The 17,510-nt window shown below is 37.4% G+C and overlaps 1 protein-coding gene across 3 annotated transcripts in view; it reads right to left on the reverse strand.

Moving 5' to 3' along the window:
- Positions 1-8,372: 8,372 nt before the first annotated feature.
- Positions 8,373-17,510, reverse strand: part of LOC110323251 (cytochrome P450 2J5) — a 20,636-nt gene continuing 11,498 nt past the window's right edge. The window contains exons 6-10 of one of the 3 annotated variants that reach the window (XM_029540071.1): positions 16,755-16,763; positions 15,243-15,381; positions 13,716-13,903; positions 10,317-10,455; positions 9,060-9,244 (exon numbers count right to left, since the gene is read on the reverse strand). In XM_029540071.1, coding sequence (XP_029395931.1) covers positions 9,066-9,244; positions 10,317-10,455; positions 13,716-13,903; positions 15,243-15,381; positions 16,755-16,763 — 654 coding nt within the window. In that variant the 3' untranslated portion in view covers positions 9,060-9,065. Of the gene's footprint in view, positions 9,245-10,316; positions 10,456-13,715; positions 13,904-15,242; positions 15,382-16,754; positions 16,764-17,510 lie in introns of all 3 variants that reach the window. The other 2 variants (XM_021200401.1, XM_029540072.1) reach the window with 2 other exon arrangements.

A 17,510-nucleotide genomic window follows, 5' to 3' on the forward strand; every position in this document is an offset into this window, starting at 1 on the left:
ACCTCTCAGGGAAATGAGTCCCCATGCCTCAGTATCCATCAGTAGACAATGCTTCAGCACAGAGATGTAGGGCCCCATAAGCCTCTCTGGTGTCCATGACTGTATGTTGTCAGGTGTAGTACTATGCAGGTCCAGCAGACAAATGCAGATAATATGTCTTCATAATTGCTATGGTTGTGGTATGTACAGAAGATAGCATCCATGATCACTTCTTCTCACTCCTGTATCCTTTCTCTCATTTCATGATAGTCTCTTAGATAGGGCAGTGTGCATTCTATTTTAGTCCCAAGTGTCATTCTGCTAATCATGGACCCTTACCAGTGAACCTAAGTTCATCTACTCACTGCTCAAAAAGGTCAAGAGATGAGGACAAACTATTGGGAAACTACAAGGTTTATTTGTATAACCAGCAACTAAAGAAAATTGGCAGGCTTTCAGCAGACTGATTGCTGATAGTATGTAACATGCTTTGCCTCTTTCTGCAAGGAAGGTGCAAAGAAGTTGCTCTTTGGTTAGGCAATGATTGAATACAGAAACTTCTGGTGCTGTTCTGATGTTCTTGTAAATAATGTTATAAAACCAGATGTTTGTCAGTACATATGCCTTGATGTTGTTGTAGTTTTCTCTTTCTTTCATTGTTAAGTCAGAATGCAAACATGGGACCTTGTTCAAACCAGAGAAATGATTAACCATTGTCCTCAACCTCACCCTTATCCTTGTCATTTTATTTTAGTGACAGGCTCTTCCGTGGTTGCTTAGAATGGCCTTGAACTCATTTTGTAGCTCTTGAGAATCTTAGACTGACTTTTCCTGTCATAGTTTCCTGAGTAGCTGAGAGTATAGGTCTTTGTTAGCAGGCCGAGGTATCCTTATGAATATGTTCACTACTTATGTGTGTTTCTAGCCTTGAAAAGAGAGGAGAGAGAAGAGGTAAACTGGGAAAATCAATCTTACAATACTAATGCCAAACAATTATTTCCTAATAGGTAGCAAATGAGTAGAACTCTAATCCAAAATTGAAACTATTGATCTGTTGGCTATGATCTCCAAATCATTGATCTTTATGTTCAATTAAAGTCAACTGAAGCATGAGGGTTCAAACATTTAAAATGGCATGCTTTTCCTAATTATTATTCTCAAGGTATTTATTTCTCAATTCTGAGACATTTTTGACCATTAAAACAGGGGAAAACTTCTTTTTTTAAATTGGACATTTTTATTTCCATTTCAAATGTTATCACTTTTTCTGGTAGCCCACACACCATCCCCGAAACACCTATCCCATTTCCCCTCCCCCTCTTTCTATGAGGGTGTTCCCCCACATACCCACTTACTCCCACACCTCCTGGCCCACAAATTCCCCTACACTGGAGGCCTCGAGCCTTCACAGAACCAAGGGCTTCTCCTCCAATTGATGCCCAACAAGGCCATCCTCTGCTACATATGCTGCTGGAGCCATAAGTCCCTCCATGTGTACTCCTTGGATGGTGGTTTAGTCCCTAGGAGCTCTGAGGGATCTGATTGGTTGATATTGTTGTTCTTCCTATGGGGTTGCAAGCCTCTTCAGCTGCTTCAGTCCTTTCTCCAACTCCTTCATTGAGGACCTCATATTCGGTTGAATGGTTGGCTGTGAGGATCCACCTCTGTATTTTTCAGGATCTGGCAGATCCTCTCAGGAGACAACTATATCAGGGTTCTTACAGCAAGCACTGCTTAGCTTCCACAATAGTACTTGGATATGTTAACTCTATACAGAATGAATTCCAAGGTGGGACAGTCTCTGGATCGCCTTTCCTTCAGTCTCTGCTCCACATTTTGTCTCCGTATTTCCTCCTGTTAGTATCTTGTTTCCCTTTCTAATAAGTACTGAAGCACCCACACTTTGGTATTCCTTTTTGAGCTACATGTGGCCTGTCAATTGTATCTTGGGTATTTTGAGCTTTTGGGCTAATATCCACTTACCAGTAAGTGCCTTAGTCAGGGTTTCTATTCCTGTACAAACATCATGACCAAGAAGCAAGTTGGGGAGGAAAGGGTTTATTCGGCTTACATTTCCATACTGCTGTTGATCACCAAAGGATGCAGGACTGGAACTCAAGCAGGTCAGAAAGCAGGAGCTGATGCAGAAGCCATGGAGGGATGTTCTTTACTGGCTTGCTTCCCCTGGCTTGCTCAGCCTGCTCTCTTATAGAATCCAANACTACCAGCCCAGAGATGGNNCCACCCACAANGGGCCTCTCCCCCTTGTTCACTAATTGATAAAATGCCTCACAGCTGGATCTCATGGAGGCACTTCCCCAAATGAAGCTCCTTTCTCTGTGATAACTCCAGCTATGTCAAGTTGACACAAAACTAGCCAGTACAGTGAGTATATATCATGTGTTTTCTTTTATGTTTGTGTTACCTCACTCAGGATGACATTCTTTAGTTCCATCCATTTGCCTAAGAATTTCATGAATTCATTGTTTTTAATAGCTAAGTATTACTCTATTGTGTAAATGTACCACATTTTCTGTATCCATTCATCTGTTGAAGGACATCTGGGTTCTTTCCAGCTTCTGGCTATTATAAATAAAGCTGCTGTGAACATAGTGGAGCATGTGTCCTTGTTATATGTTCGAAAATCTTTTTGGTATATTCCCAGGATTGGTATAGGTAGGCCCTCAGTTAATACTGAATCGAATTTTCTGAGGAACAGTCAGACTGATTTCCAGTGTGGTTGTACCAGCTTGCAATCCTACCAACAATGAAAGAGTTGTCCAAGAGGAGGTCCTCTTTCTCCACATCCTTGAAAGCATCTGTTGTCATCTGAGACTTTGATCTTAGTCATTATGACTGGTATGAGGTGGAATCTCAGGATTGTTTTGATTTGCATTTCCCTGATGACTCAAAGTGTTGAACATTTCTTTAGATGCTTCTCAGCCATTTGATATTCCTCAGTTGAGAACTCTTTGTTTAGCTCTGTACCACACTTTTTAATAGGATTATTTGATTCTCTGGAGCCAAACTTCTTGCGTTTTTTTTTTTGTACATATTGGATATTAGCTCTCTATCGGATATAGGATTGGTGAAGATCCTTTCCTAATCTGTTGGTTGCTGTTGTGTCCTACTGACAGTGTCCTTTGCCTTACAGAAGCTTTGCAATTTTATGAGGTCTCATTTCTTAATTCTTGATCTTAGAGCATAAGCCATTGTTGTTCTGTTCAGAAAAGTTTCACCTGTGCCCATGTGTCCAAGGCTCTTCCCCACTTTCTCTTCTGTTAGTTTCAGTGTATCTGGTTTTATGTGGAGGTCCTTGATCCACTTGGACTTGAACTTTGTACAAATATATAAGAATGGGTTGATGTATATTCTTCTACATGCTGACCTCCAGTTAAACCAGCATCATTTGTTGCTGTCTTTTTTCCACTTGACGGCTTTAGATTCTTTGTCAAATATCAAGTGACCTTAAGTGTGTGGGCTCATTTATGGGTCTTCAACTCTATTTTATTGATCTTCCTGCCTGTCTTTGTACCAATGTCATATAGTTTTTATCATTATTCCTCTGTAATACAATTGAGATCAGTGATGGTGATTCCCCCAAAAGGTCTTTCATTGTTGAGAATAGTTTTTGCTATCCTGAGTTTTTGGTTATTCCAAAATGAATTGGCAAATTGCTCTTTCTAACTCTATGGAGAACTGAGTTGGAATTTTCATGGGAATTGCTCTAAATCTGTAGATTGCTTTCTGCAAGCTGGCCATTTTTTTCTATATTAATTATGTCAATCCAAGAGCATGGGAGATCTTTTCATCTTCTGAGATCTTCAAGTTCTTTCTTCAGAAACTTGAAGTTCTTGTCATACATATCTTTCACTTGCTTGGTTAGAGTCACACCAAGCTTGCAATATTATTTGTGACTATTGTGAAGGGTGTTGTTTCCCTAATTTTTTTCTCAGCCTGTTTGTCTTTTGAGAAGATGAAGGCTACTGATGTGTTTGAGTTAATTTTATATCTAGCCACTTTGCTAAGTTGTTTATCATCTGTTGGGGTTCTCTGGTGGATTTTTGGGGTCACTTATGTATACTATCATATCATCTGAATAGTGATATTTTGACTTCTTCTTTGACCTTCTTTTGTTCTCTAATAGCTCTAGCTAGAACTTCAAGTACTATATTGAATAAGTAGGGAGACAGTGGGCAATCTTTTCTAGTCCCTAATTTTAGTGGAATTGCTTCAAGTTCCTCTCCATTTAGATTGATGTTGGCTATTGGTTTGCTTTTAGTATGTTTAGGTATGGGCATTGAATTCCTAATCTTTACAAGACTTTTAACATAAAGGAATGTTGAATTTGGTCAATGCTTTTTCAGCATATAACGATCACATGTTTTGTTTTGTTTTTTTTTCCTTTGCGTTTGTTTATATAGTGGATTACATTGATGGTTTTCCATATGTTGAACCATCCATGCATCCCTGGGATGAGGTCTACTAGATCATGGTGAATAATAGTTTTGATTTGTTTTTAGATTCAGTTTGTGAGAATTTTATTGAGTATTTTTGCATCAATGTTCGTAAGGGAAATTGGCCTCAATTTCTCTTTGTTTGTTGGGTATTTTTGTAGTTTAGGTATAAGCATAATTGTGGCTTCATAGAATGACTTGGAAAGTTTTCCTTCTATTTCTATTTTGTGAAATAGTTTGAAATATTGGTATTAGGTCTTCTATGAAGTTCTGATAGAATTCTGCACTAAACCCATCTGGTCCTCAGCTTCTTTTGGTTGGGAGATTTCTAATGACTGCTTCTATTTCTTTAGTGGTTATACACCCAAGATTAGTAGACAGCAGGAAATAATCAAACTCAGGGCTGAAATCAAGCAAGTAGAAACAAAAAGAACTATACAAAGAATCAACAAAAAAAGGAGTTGGTTCTTTGAGAAAATCAACAAGATAGATAAACCCTTAGCCAGACTAATCAGAAGACACAGAGACAGTATCTAAATTAATAAAATCAGAAATGAAAAGGGAGACATAACAATGGAAAGTGAGGAAATTTAAAAAATCATCAGATCCTAATACAGTAGCCTATACTTAACAAAATTGGAAAACCTGGATGAAATGGACAATTTTCTTGACAGATACCAGGTGCCAAAATTAAATAAGGATCAAGGGACTATTTCTTAATATTTTGAATTCTATTGAGGAAACTGGTTAACTCTTATTTTGGGTATAAGTTACTTAATTCATAATTTACTAATTTACTAGTAAGTTAGCTCTAGAAGACAGCCTCTTTTGCTTTTATAAGCAGTATAAGTGATGGGACAATCTTGATATAGATACTTTCTAAAACAGAGTCTATTATTGTAAAGAACTTGCAGCCCATCATGCATAAAATCTGATTGTCTTTTAAAGTCTCTCTTTTGTTTTCTTTCAGAAAGAAAAAAATCTGGGAGACTGGAGTCAAATCTGTCTGACAATTTTTCCCAGTACTTTCCCTCAGAATAAAGTCTATACTATAAATCAATTCAAAGTTTAGTATTGTCCCTATTGTTAGATGTATCTTGTTCCTGAGATTTGTTATTTTGTTCATAGTTTTTTTTTTTTTTTCTGTGTCACTCCCTTGTTTGTATGTGGGGGCAGAATGGTCTTATAAACATCAAATATGTTGAATTATGTATTCCTTCTCTTCCAGTTTGGATATCCTTTGTATTTAAGTTAAACTAAGAGTCAATATGTCTATAGTGATGCACGTTAAGGTGCTTTAAATATGTGAAGTCTCTTTCCTACTGAATGAAGTAAAAGTGTGGTATTAGAAATATCGAGTATAGGAAATGTGGAGTTGGTTCACTGGTTTAGAGCAGTGAATGTTCTTCCTGAGGATATTGGTTCTGTTCCCAATATTTGTACTGGGTGGCTCACAGTCACCTGAACCTGCAGATGCAATATATGATGCTTTCTTCCACATGCAATGAACATCTATTTTCATGTGATTCATAGACATAGATCCATACCCAAACATACACAACAAGTAATAAATATATTGAACTTTGAAAAATAGAGAATATAAAATATCTCCATTTCTCTACAAAGAAGTTCAAATGTGGTCTTATGAATTAGGCTATGTGGGACTTCTACGATTGTCTGTTATTGGCTTGAGAAAGAAAAAGATATGGCTAAGAAAAATACCATTTTGTGCTAGTCATTCATTCTAATTTTCTAAAAAGTAAGCTCACAGCAACTCTAGGCATTTTTCCACATGCCTAGAATTATAAGACTGTTATGAAATGAAACTGTTTGCTCAGGTTTCAGTAAACTGTCACTGTGCACAGCGGCAATGAGTCACTTCCTCGCGTAGCTGCGAATTCAACAGGAATAAAGTAATTGTGAGCTACCTTTAAAGCTGCCCCCCCCCCATTTCATATGGGATTTAGTTCCAAATCAGAGTGTAAGAACTAAAGACAGCTGCATTTTAAAAATAAAAACATCGGCTTATTAAAATACAAAATAACTCTGTCTCTCTGTTTCTTCAAATTTGGTAAGGGTCTGGGGTTCTGAGCAAGACCACTCTTTGAACGGATGTCCTCTGCCCTGGATCGCCACTTTATCAGGAAGTGAGTGAAGATCCGCACAGAGATCACCACAGTGTCACCTGCACTGTGAGATAGATCCAAGAAAGGTAAGAAGAGTGACCAGACTATGGGACAAGCAGTAAGCATTTAAGGGGCCTCAAGGAATCCCTCAAAACATGAGGAACATGGGTTAAGAAAATTTGTTCACAGCCAAGAGCTGCTCCAAGAGAGAGAGAAAAGATTTCAGAAAAGCAGTTATCCCCTGTTCTGGATGTTTACGCAAAAGAGAAAGAAAGTGGAAATAAGCTATTTCAGAGCTCTCTCAGGAAATCGGGAGACGTCCTGCTTCCTCTCTGTCTTCTATGGAGATATTATTAATTCTGGTTAGGATATCTGGGTTCCTTTGAGACATAAAGCTCTCTTCCCTGTCTATTGTCTGTCCTTGGTGCACCAATCTGTCCGTATGTCTCTCAATTTATGCTTGTTTTTGTTTTGTTGTTTAAATGATTGTTGTTCTGTGTTTCATGTTGAAAAAAAATGTTTAAAACTTTCTGGGCTGACTGTCCATCCTTTGATTTAGTTGAACTTGTTTAAAAGGCACTGAAACAGAAACTGATACATTACATTGCACTCTGGCTGGGAGAGAAGCACAGCTGGAAAAGCCTGCTAGAGGCTGATTATCTACACCAGCAGCTCTTAAAGGGCCAACAGATTTTGCTTATAAGACTGGTAACAGAAGCCAGCTTAAAATTGTTAACTCAGGGTTGGAGTTATTCTAAATAACACTTGACATGAACCAACCCAGGAAAACAGGCCTCTAAAGATACTTCTAAATTGGGATAATATTTTCTGTAATTCTTATTCTAGAAATTAGATTTATAACAGATAGAATTTTAAACAGTGTCTCATTAATGGTATATTAAATGCTGTTCTATCATGCATTCATTTGTAAGAACTGGTAGCCAAACATTGGACATGAAAGTCATGCTTTTGGTATTGATTTTAAATAGAATGGTTGTTTAAAACTAGGTTTTGTTTTGCAAAATTATGGTCATGCTCTAATATTGCAAAAGAAACTTAAAAATATAAACTGCCAATGTTCCATTAGCTGCAGTTTACAATTCAATTACAAGATCAATATTTTAACTCACCCATATTTATAATTAAGGGAAAAAATCAAGCAAGTGGAGACATTCATAAAGCATATTGTAAAATAGTAGTAGATTTGAAAGATTGTTTTTTTTACTATTCCTTTGCATCCTCAGGATTGTGAAAGACTTGTTTTCAGTGTTCCTTCTATTAATTTTAAAGAGCCAATGAAAAAATATCAAGGGATAGTTCTTTGTCAAGGTATGGCTAACAGTCCTATATTATGTCAAATATTTGTGGCATAAGCCATTCAGCATATAAAACAGCAATTGCCAATAATATACATTATGCATTATGCAGATGTTATTTATTAGCAGGAAAAGATGCTCAGGACTTGCTTCTATGTTGTAGAAATTTACAACAGGCATTAGCTGATAAAGGATTTCAAAGAGCTCCAGAAAAATTGCCAACTCAAGATCCTTATAATAATTTAGGAATTTTTAATTTTAATTAGATATTTTCTTCATTTACATTTAAAATGCTATCCCCTTTCCTAGTTCCTTCTCTGAAAGACCCTTATATCTTCCCACCGCCCTTCTCCATAAACCACCCACTCCTGTCTCCAAGCACTGGCATTACCCTGAAGTCCCCCACAATAATAGTGGGGGACTTCAGCACCCTAATCTCAGTAATGGACAGGTTCTTGAAACAGAAACTAAACAAAGACACAGTGAAACTAATAGAGGTTCTGAATCAAGAGGATTTAAAAGATATCTACAGAATATTTCACCTAAAACAAAATAATGCACCTTCTCAGCACCTCATGGTACCTTCTCCAGATTGACCAAATAATCAGCCACAAAACAAGCCAAAACGGATACAAGAAGATTAAAATAATCGCATGCACCCTATCAGATCAACACGACCTAAGGGTGTTCCTCAATAATGACAAAAATAGCAGAACCCCCACATACCCATGGTAAACATACTTTGTAAACACTCTTTGTCCTTCTATGTTCTAAGAACTATAAGCTCCTTTCTTAATTTAAATTTAATAGGCCAGTGCAAGTACACACCTGTGACCAGTTGAAAGAGAGAAAATGAAGATATAACTATGTTCTTATTTTTGATTGATACAGTTTTTAGTGTACAATTTCCTCTGATTCTGACTCATATAAGAACCTTGTTTATGCAAAGAATCATCATTTTTCTGTACCCTTCAGATGATAAGGTATGTCACTGGACACATAGGTGATTTGCCCAGAGACAGCATCAAGATAATAGTTGTTTTGGAACTTGATCCAATTTTTTAGTCTCTGTTCTCTCATATTTCCCCAGTCACCTTCATCCTATCACTTCCCATATGACCAGGTCCCAGTGACTCAATAGCTCATGTCAGCTCTTCCAGCTCTACATTCTCTTCCCTTCTCTGACATCACACTCTAGGGATAGCACAGATTCGGTAGCTGACTGGAGAAAGGTTGACACCCATTCTGAACTTCAGGCTCAGCTTCTCGTTGATTGGGGGCTTGAAGGTAAATTTTTGCATAAGGGTGGAGAAGAAAATGAACAGCTCTGATTTAGCCAACTGTTCTCCAAGACAAGCTCTCTTTCCTGTGGGTTGAAACAGAAAATGAATCACTTTCTCTACTGACATCAGACCTGTAACATTGTTGAGACTGTTACATACTATGGGGATATTTGAAGTTGGAATAAATATCTTTTGCATTATGCTATGACTTTGTAAGGCCCCCATAGACTCACATATTTGAACAAGTGTATGGGGGCCAGGGAGTTGAATGTGGTGGTTTCCACATATTTGGCTCATAGAAAGTGACACTATTAGGAGGTGTGATCTTGTTGGAATAGGTGTGACCTTGTTGGCAGAAGTGTGTCACAGTGTAGGTAGGCTTTGAGGCATCCTAGTGTTCAATTTCTGCCCAGTACAAAAGTGTATCTCTTCCTGGCTAGCTTTGGATCAAGATGTATAACTCTCACATCCTCCATCATCATATCTGCCTGCAATCTGCCACCCTGCCCATCATGATGATAACAGACTGAACCTTTGAAATTGTAAGCCATCCTCAATTAAATATTTGACTTTATTAGAGTTGCTTTGGTCATGATGCCTCTCTACGTCAATGCCTCCCTAACTAAAACAGATATTATGTTTTAACTACATTTTTAAAGTGTTGTTAAAGCCTATAATAAGAGTCAACTTCTAATGACATGTGTGTAAATCAAAACATGGTCTATTTCATCAGGAGTCTTTTAAATTACTGTCTTGTGTATTTGTTGTGTTAAGGTAGGCAGCACTTCCTCCTGGCTTCATCTAATTTCGTTATTAACACTCAGTTTTATTTCTGAGTAATAGATAGGAGAGAATACCTTTAAAATAACATGGGACATTAAAAAACTCTATAAATATGCTAGGTGATCCACCTTTTTATGAAAAGGGACATAGTTGGGTCTCTACTCCATATTTTAGGAAATAAAGCCAAAGAGAAATAAAGGTGATCTGAAGCAGTCTCCGTTCAGGAAATTTGAGAAATTGGCAGTAGTGAGAAGAAACTATTGGCAGAGCCACATGGAGAAGATACAGTTGAAGCAGAGGATTTCAGGGAGAAGAGGTCAGAAGAGCTAAGGAGGAGACTTCTACAACTCTTTCCTCCTGGTCACAACTCACCCATTGAGAACGGCAGAAAGGATTCTCTCTTCTTAAACTGTCCATTCTCCAAAAAGTGCTCTGGATTGAACACTTCTGGAGTGGCCCACTCTTTGGGGTCTCTGTGTAGTGCAGTCAAATTGGTCAGGATGATGGTTCCCTATAGAAGGCAACAAAGCATCACAGTTTGATATCTGGAACACACTAAAGTGGGAGGGACTCTCAATCTTCCATGCTGGAGACTCTTTTTTTTTTTCTTTCAAAATTTTTATTAGATATTTTCTTCATTTACATTTCAAATGCTATCCCAAAAGTCCCCTATACCCTCCCCCAATCCTGCTCCCCAACCCACCTACTCCTGCTTCCTGGCCCTGGCATTCCCCTGTACTGGGGCATAGAATCTTTACAAGACCAAGGGTCTCTCCTCCCATTGATGGCCAACTAGGCCATCCTCTGTTACATATGCAACTAGAGACACAGCTCTGGGGGTACTGATTAGTTCATATTTTTGTTCCTTGTATAGGGATGCAGACCCCTTTAGCTCCTTGGATACTTTCTCTAGCTCATCCACCCAACAAATGACTGTGAGCAACCACTTCTGTATTTGCCAGTCACTGGCATAGCCTCACAAGCTATATCAGGGTCCTGTCAGAAAAATCTTGCTGGCATATGCAATAGTGTCTAGGTTTGGTGGGATGGATCCCTGCGTGGGGAAGTCTCTGGATGGTACTTCCTTCCATCTTAGCTCCAAAATTTGTCTCTGTAACTCCTTCCATGGGTATTTTGTTCCCCATTCTAAGGAGGAACAAAGTATCCTCACTTTGGTCTTCTTTCTTCTTGAGTTTCATGTGTTTTGCAAATTGTATCTTGGGTAATCTAAGTTTCTGGGCTAATATTCGCTTATCAGTGAGTGCATATCATATGTGTTCTTTTGTGATTGGATTACCTCACTCAGGATGATATCCTCCAGATCCATCCATTTGCCTAAGAATTTCATAAATGCATTATTTTTAATAGCTGAGTAATACTCCATTGTGTAAATGTACTACAATTTCCATATCCATTCCTCTGTTGAGGGACATCTGTAGACCTGTAGGCAGAAGCTGGAGACTCTTGATATCCTAAATGTTTTCACTCTGACCAAGCTACTTCTTAACTGTCATTTGCACTAACCACATATTATTTCTTTTTAATATAATGAACTTTCAATAGTTAATTGTCATTTCCTCATAGAAACTTTTATCAGCACATTGAACTATTCTATTACAGAAAACAATTGCTTAATAGGAAGAGGTTAGTACTTGTATGTCTAGGAAATGACCTGTAAGTTCAAGGAAAGATATTGAGTCTTGTTTCTCATAATGGTCAGGTTCATGGCACTTCTTGGTTCCTTTCCATAGAGTGTTAAAGTGACAACACATAATCAGACCACAGTTAGGAAAAACTTTATTGATGCATCAGAAGGCACTCCTGTCTAGGCAAGTACATGTATTACCCTAGCTATGAGTCTTTCCCTCATGATGTCCTGTCACTGGGAAACCTGGGCCATTCTTTCCCACTTCTTCCTTAGTGTAACCTTCCATACTGTTCTCTTAGACTGAACTGATCACCTATCAGGTTTGTAATGTTCCTCACTCCTCACTTGTATCATACACAAAGAACTAGAGTGTTTTCTCCTGGGAATTCCTTGTGACTTATGATTAGATATTCCATGTAGAATTTAGGTCTTCTCCAACCCCAAATTAAGATTTTAAGATACTTAATGAATTTTGGCTTAATTTATTAAAAAAAAATAATTCTGAGTATTATACCCTATACACCTAATCTTATTTTATTTTCATTTGGATGCTTTGAAATGAGTAAAGAAGCTTAAGCTATGAATGGTTACATAATATGCTCACATAGTTGTAGAAGTCATCATCGGAATGAGGCCTTCCTGCTGTCAAGGTCATAAATTCCAGCTTTTCAGCCGGGCGTGGTGGCGCACGCCTTTAATCCCAGCACTCTGGAGGCAGAGGCAGGNGGNTTTCTGAGTTCGAGGCCAGCCTGGTCTACAAAGTGAGTTCCAGGACAGCCAGGGCTATACAGAGAAACCCTGTCTCGAAAAAAATAAAATAAAATAAATAAATTCCAGCCTTTCATGTACATAGTCACTTTAATTTCTATATCATCAGGATACATGTTAGCATTGATATTAAAAGTCTGTGGGAGGAGTTTCAGAGTTAAGTAAATGTATAGAAAAATGCAAGCAGCACCTGGGTAATTAAGAACTTAATTTCCAGCCATGAGCTTTTCAGTAACCAAAGGGTAATGAACTAAAGTGGCTGCTCCTCTGATTCTAAAGAGAAGGTGGCTGTGCAGTGATGGGTGGATAAGCTTGTCTGGGTCTGAAGTGGAGAGTATCTCCTAGAAAAATATATTCCAAGGTTTTAGATAATTAATCTATATTCTCAGAGACTGGTCATAGACAGTAAGGAATGAAGTTTCAGTTATATGTTATAGAACAGAAATTCTAGTGGCCAGAATAAATGAGTAATAATGTCATCAGTATTTAGTTTGTGAAGACAGAATAGAACATGTATATAGGGAGCAAAATGGAAATAAGTTCCTTTAATGTTGAATACAACAAGAACTAGGGATAGATCATGGGAAAGTATGAATTCTTGAAACTAGCTTGCTTTCAGATACTGTTTCTTATTGCTTTGTAGAAGAGAATTCTTATGAAAACTTTTTGTAGTATTCAGATTTCCAATCTAAACAATGGAGATTGATAGTTACTCTGAAAAATTAGTTTGATGATTTGAAAGAGATAAGTCTACAATATGTTATGATTGTTTCATAAATGTTATTCCCTTCCTCACTTTCATGTTTTTTTTTATTTTTCCTTCCTCACTTTCTTATAATTAATATTTCACATCAGATTTTTTTGTGATGTTCTGGGTTATAAATAAAAACTGGAAATGGGTCCATGGGGACAATGTTAGAAACACTAGTTTTATTCTGGGGTTTGTCTATGAGCCTCAAATGTGTTTTATGTATTAAATTCTCTTTTGAGGACTGTGAAGAAATTCCTAAACTCACTATAGCAGGTCCTTAATTCCAAGACCTGCGCAAATAGACAGTGCCTGACATAGAATTTATGCTACCTAGGTTCTCACATAGTCACAGGACAATGATGAGGTTGTCCAAAGAAAATGAAGCTAGGTTTTGCTTAAATATCTTTGATCAAAGAACTTTCTGTCACAGCTCCCAACAATGTATGTGATAAAACATTTAAATACATTAAGAGTTTTATCATATACTTCTCCTCCTGTTGAAATTATTTCTTAGGACATGAATATACATCACCTTTAAAGCTTAGGTTCTGAAGGTGATGTCCAACATGGACTGGGCTATATGAAACTGGGAATGAATCATTACCTTTGGCAGGTGGAATCCATTAAACTTGGTGTCAACTGTAACTGCCCTGGTACAATTCAAGGGGACGATGTTGCCCATCCTCTGGATCTCATGGATGACAGCATTGGTGTAGGGCATGGACTCTCGGTCAGACAAGCTCACCTGCCTCTTGTGGCCGATAACTCTGTCAATCTCCGCCTGTACATTTTCTGAGATAAAATAGCAGTGTCTATTATGTTTTATTTTAATTTCATTTTTCATCAAGTTTTTTACTACCTAGTTGTTATGGTATGTAAATAAATTGTTAGTAATTATTTGGAAAAATCAAATGCTCCATGAATGAAAAGTATACCTATTCTTGTCTGCTTAAATCTTCTAAACCTATAAGGAAGAAAAAAAGATGGAATTGGACACTTTCCCTCAACCAGTGGAGGGACAAATACAATGCACAAATCATATCAATAGGGACATCAGTAACAGAGGGTGGATGGGGAACATCTCTGAAAATACAAGACTCAGCAGAGTATAAATTTGTGGGATAATGTATAATTGTGTATAAATAATACTTTGGTTCAATATGACTCAATAGTGTTGGTTCAAACTTCAGAAGTCTGGCCTAGAGTAATTTATTTTAGGAATATTTAAGCACAGCACAATTTGAAAAATGTTTTCTGGGAATATTTTACTCAATCCAACACACACACACACACACACACACACACACACACACACACACACACACACACACACCTTAAAACATAACCAAACTGAAACTATTTATACTGTACAAGTAATTGTTCAGTTCAAGTGATGTTTTCCATAAAGATGGTTTCTATAGATTAACTAAGAAAACATGCTCACGATAAAAGTCTGGGGAAGGATTTGGTATAGTTTGGTAACACAAAAGGTTAATGTAACTAGGCTATAAACCATATCAACTCCTAGCTCTCTGAGTAGAAAACAGGTTTTAAATCTTTCCTTTTGAGAGGAAAATACAGTATGATTATCATCCCTGGTATCACTAGTGCCAGTAAGGAGATAGCATTTGGGATGATTCTTTTAGATGTGGAGAACTTAAGATACTGCACAATTGGTTGAAGGAAGACAAGATGTTTTGATATCAAGGGAAGAATAAGAGCAGTACCACGAAAGGGCATATAGCAAAACTACATAAAGCATGAGTCAGGCTAGGAGTCAGAGAGGCGTTAAAAGACGTCATATTCAAAGCCAAGAAGTTTGTACAGTATTCAGGGGGAAATTTTGCCAATGAGTAGCAAACAGAAGAAAAGGAAGAAGACAAAGAAGAGGAATGAGAAGAGGAAGAAGGAGAAGATGATGATGAGGGATTGGTCATGTTGTAAGAACAAGTGTACCCTGGGCCAGCACTATCCTAATAAAACAGATAGAGGATATGCCTGTTCATAAGTTCACATTGCATCATAGCTGTTCCACCTTTTCCCACTCCAACATTGCCATCTTCTAGTTTTACCTGAGACATAGTTTCTAGAAGCATCATTTCATCTTGACCAGGACAAACCACATGCTCACCTTGGATTTCTGGATAGACAGTCATATAGAGCAGAGCCCATCGCAGTGTTGAGGAGGCTGTCTCTGTTCCAGCCAAAAAGAGGTCCAGAGTGCTGCAGATGAGGTTTTCTTCATTGAAACTTGTAGTCCTATGTGGGTCCTAAAAAAAGACAAAGTATATTCATTCATCCAGAAGGTTTCTTTGTCTCTACAGAGAAGGTCTCCACCATGTGAGGTGGAGTAAAAAGGAAACAACCATAGGGAAAAAAAGATGCTCTGTATGACTTTATAAGGAAACACAGGTATCATAATCGAGCTCTTTTTCCAAGTGCTGATAAAGCTTCCAGTACTCAAGTGAATGGAACTAAGAATACCACCTTCTCATAATTTCTGAGAAGATATTTCAGTCTAGAATGTGCCTTTGATAAACTTTGTCAACAGTATCATTTGTTAGCTGCATGACTCAGGGAAAATCACTTTGCATTTCCATTGTTCAAATGCATGTTTTATAAAATCGGAATAAGACACATTCATCGAAAGGACACTTAAATTTTATGAAGTTTGAAAACTACAAAGCAAGTATTGAACAGTTCAGTTATTTTTGTGAATACCTGAAGTAATAAAGTTAGTTACAAACAAACCCATTATTATACAAACTTTGATAGTTAAAAACCTCTGTTTTCATCAATTATTTCTCATGAAATCCCATTATTTTTATTCTCCTTCTAGAAACTTTAATTTATTAATATAGTTTCTCAGGTTACAACCCTATATCTAAACACTATATAGCCAGCATCATCTCCTATGAGAAGACAATGTACTTGTGGGTTACTGTGTGAGTAAGACGAAGAAGGAACAAATTTACTCTCTGTCAACTGCAAGAAGAGGTGTTTACATTCCTTGAGTCACAGATGACAATTTCAATTCAATGCTATACTTTAGCCAGCACTTACTCAACTCAAAACAACATCCAGTTTGACTATATTACTAGGTTCTGTATAGAAGAATGGATGATGCTAATAAGGGGAAAAGGAGGAATGCAAAAATCTTATCTAAACCTTAAAGGATAAATCCTAGCATTCAGCTCAATGTTTCATTTGTTACACAGTAGAGACTGGGGGTATTCTAGAGGTCCAGAGTCCTGCAGATAAGGTTTTCTTCATTGAAACTTGTAGTTCTATCTGGATCCTAAAAAAGACAATGTATATTCATTCATCCAGAAGGTTTCTTTTTCTCTACATAGAAGGTTTCCACCATGTGAGGTGGAGTAACTAGTTTTGAGTAAGATGTAAAATAACAGAATTCTCAAGGTTAATTGCTACTTTTGATTTTTGTACAGTTCTTCAGATGTGGACAAGAGATAGGGGATGCAGAATGTATAAGTAATATTTTGGTATTTTTCAAGTAAGTCAAATATCATTCAACCCTTACCTTTCTTTCTTGAATTGATGGCACTCCATGTGTATAAAATACTGACCTTATATTTTTTCATCTCATATAGATAAAACACGACTAAATAAACAAAATTAAAACACCTACATGCTATAGAACATGTTCACATTAGTTAATTCATCAAGAGCTGTTTGTATGTGTACTTAATGTGAGATTTTGAAATTAGAAGACATAATTTAGCTAAGTAGTTCCAACATAATCATAAGACTGCAAAGGGGGGAAATGTATCAGAGTCCTAGAAAACTGGAGGACTATTGAAAAGAAAGATCAGTCCAAGCATGTAGGTTGAAGAAGCATCTGCAAGTTTAGGTTTAGTTGACAAGAGGTCTTGGGCATACAGATGTATAGGAATTATGTTTTTGTACATTGTATAAAGTTTACTTTTGTGTTATTCAAATGCTGATTTCTCTGCTCTCATATCTTGTTTCAAACTGGCATTGTAATACTTATCTAAGAATCTTCTGACCCAAGTTTGTGTAAACAGTCCTTAACCATTTATGCTCTGCCTTGTCAATAAGTGTTGATCACCCAATGGCTGAGTGGATTAGAGAATAGGTTGGGATGTCTGCCAACCAGAGAAAGGAAAGAGGTAAGAGAGGGAGATTATGATCAGTGAGGAGGATGAAGGATTTGGAGTCATAAGGAAGGAGTCCAGAGACAGATGCTGGAAACACACCTGAAGCACAAAAAGCCAGATAAATAATAATATGCAAGTATCCTGGGATTGAATTGGGAGGCAGTCAGATTAGCATAGAAAGTAAAGATAAAGCCTGGCATGGTGGTGCACACCTTTAATTCCAGCTCTTGGGAGGCAGAGGCAGGCAGATTTCTGAGTTC

The sequence above is a fragment of the Mus pahari genome, chromosome 6, assembly GCF_900095145.1.
Source record: "Mus pahari chromosome 6, PAHARI_EIJ_v1.1, whole genome shotgun sequence".
NCBI lineage: Eukaryota > Metazoa > Chordata > Mammalia > Rodentia > Muridae > Mus > Mus pahari.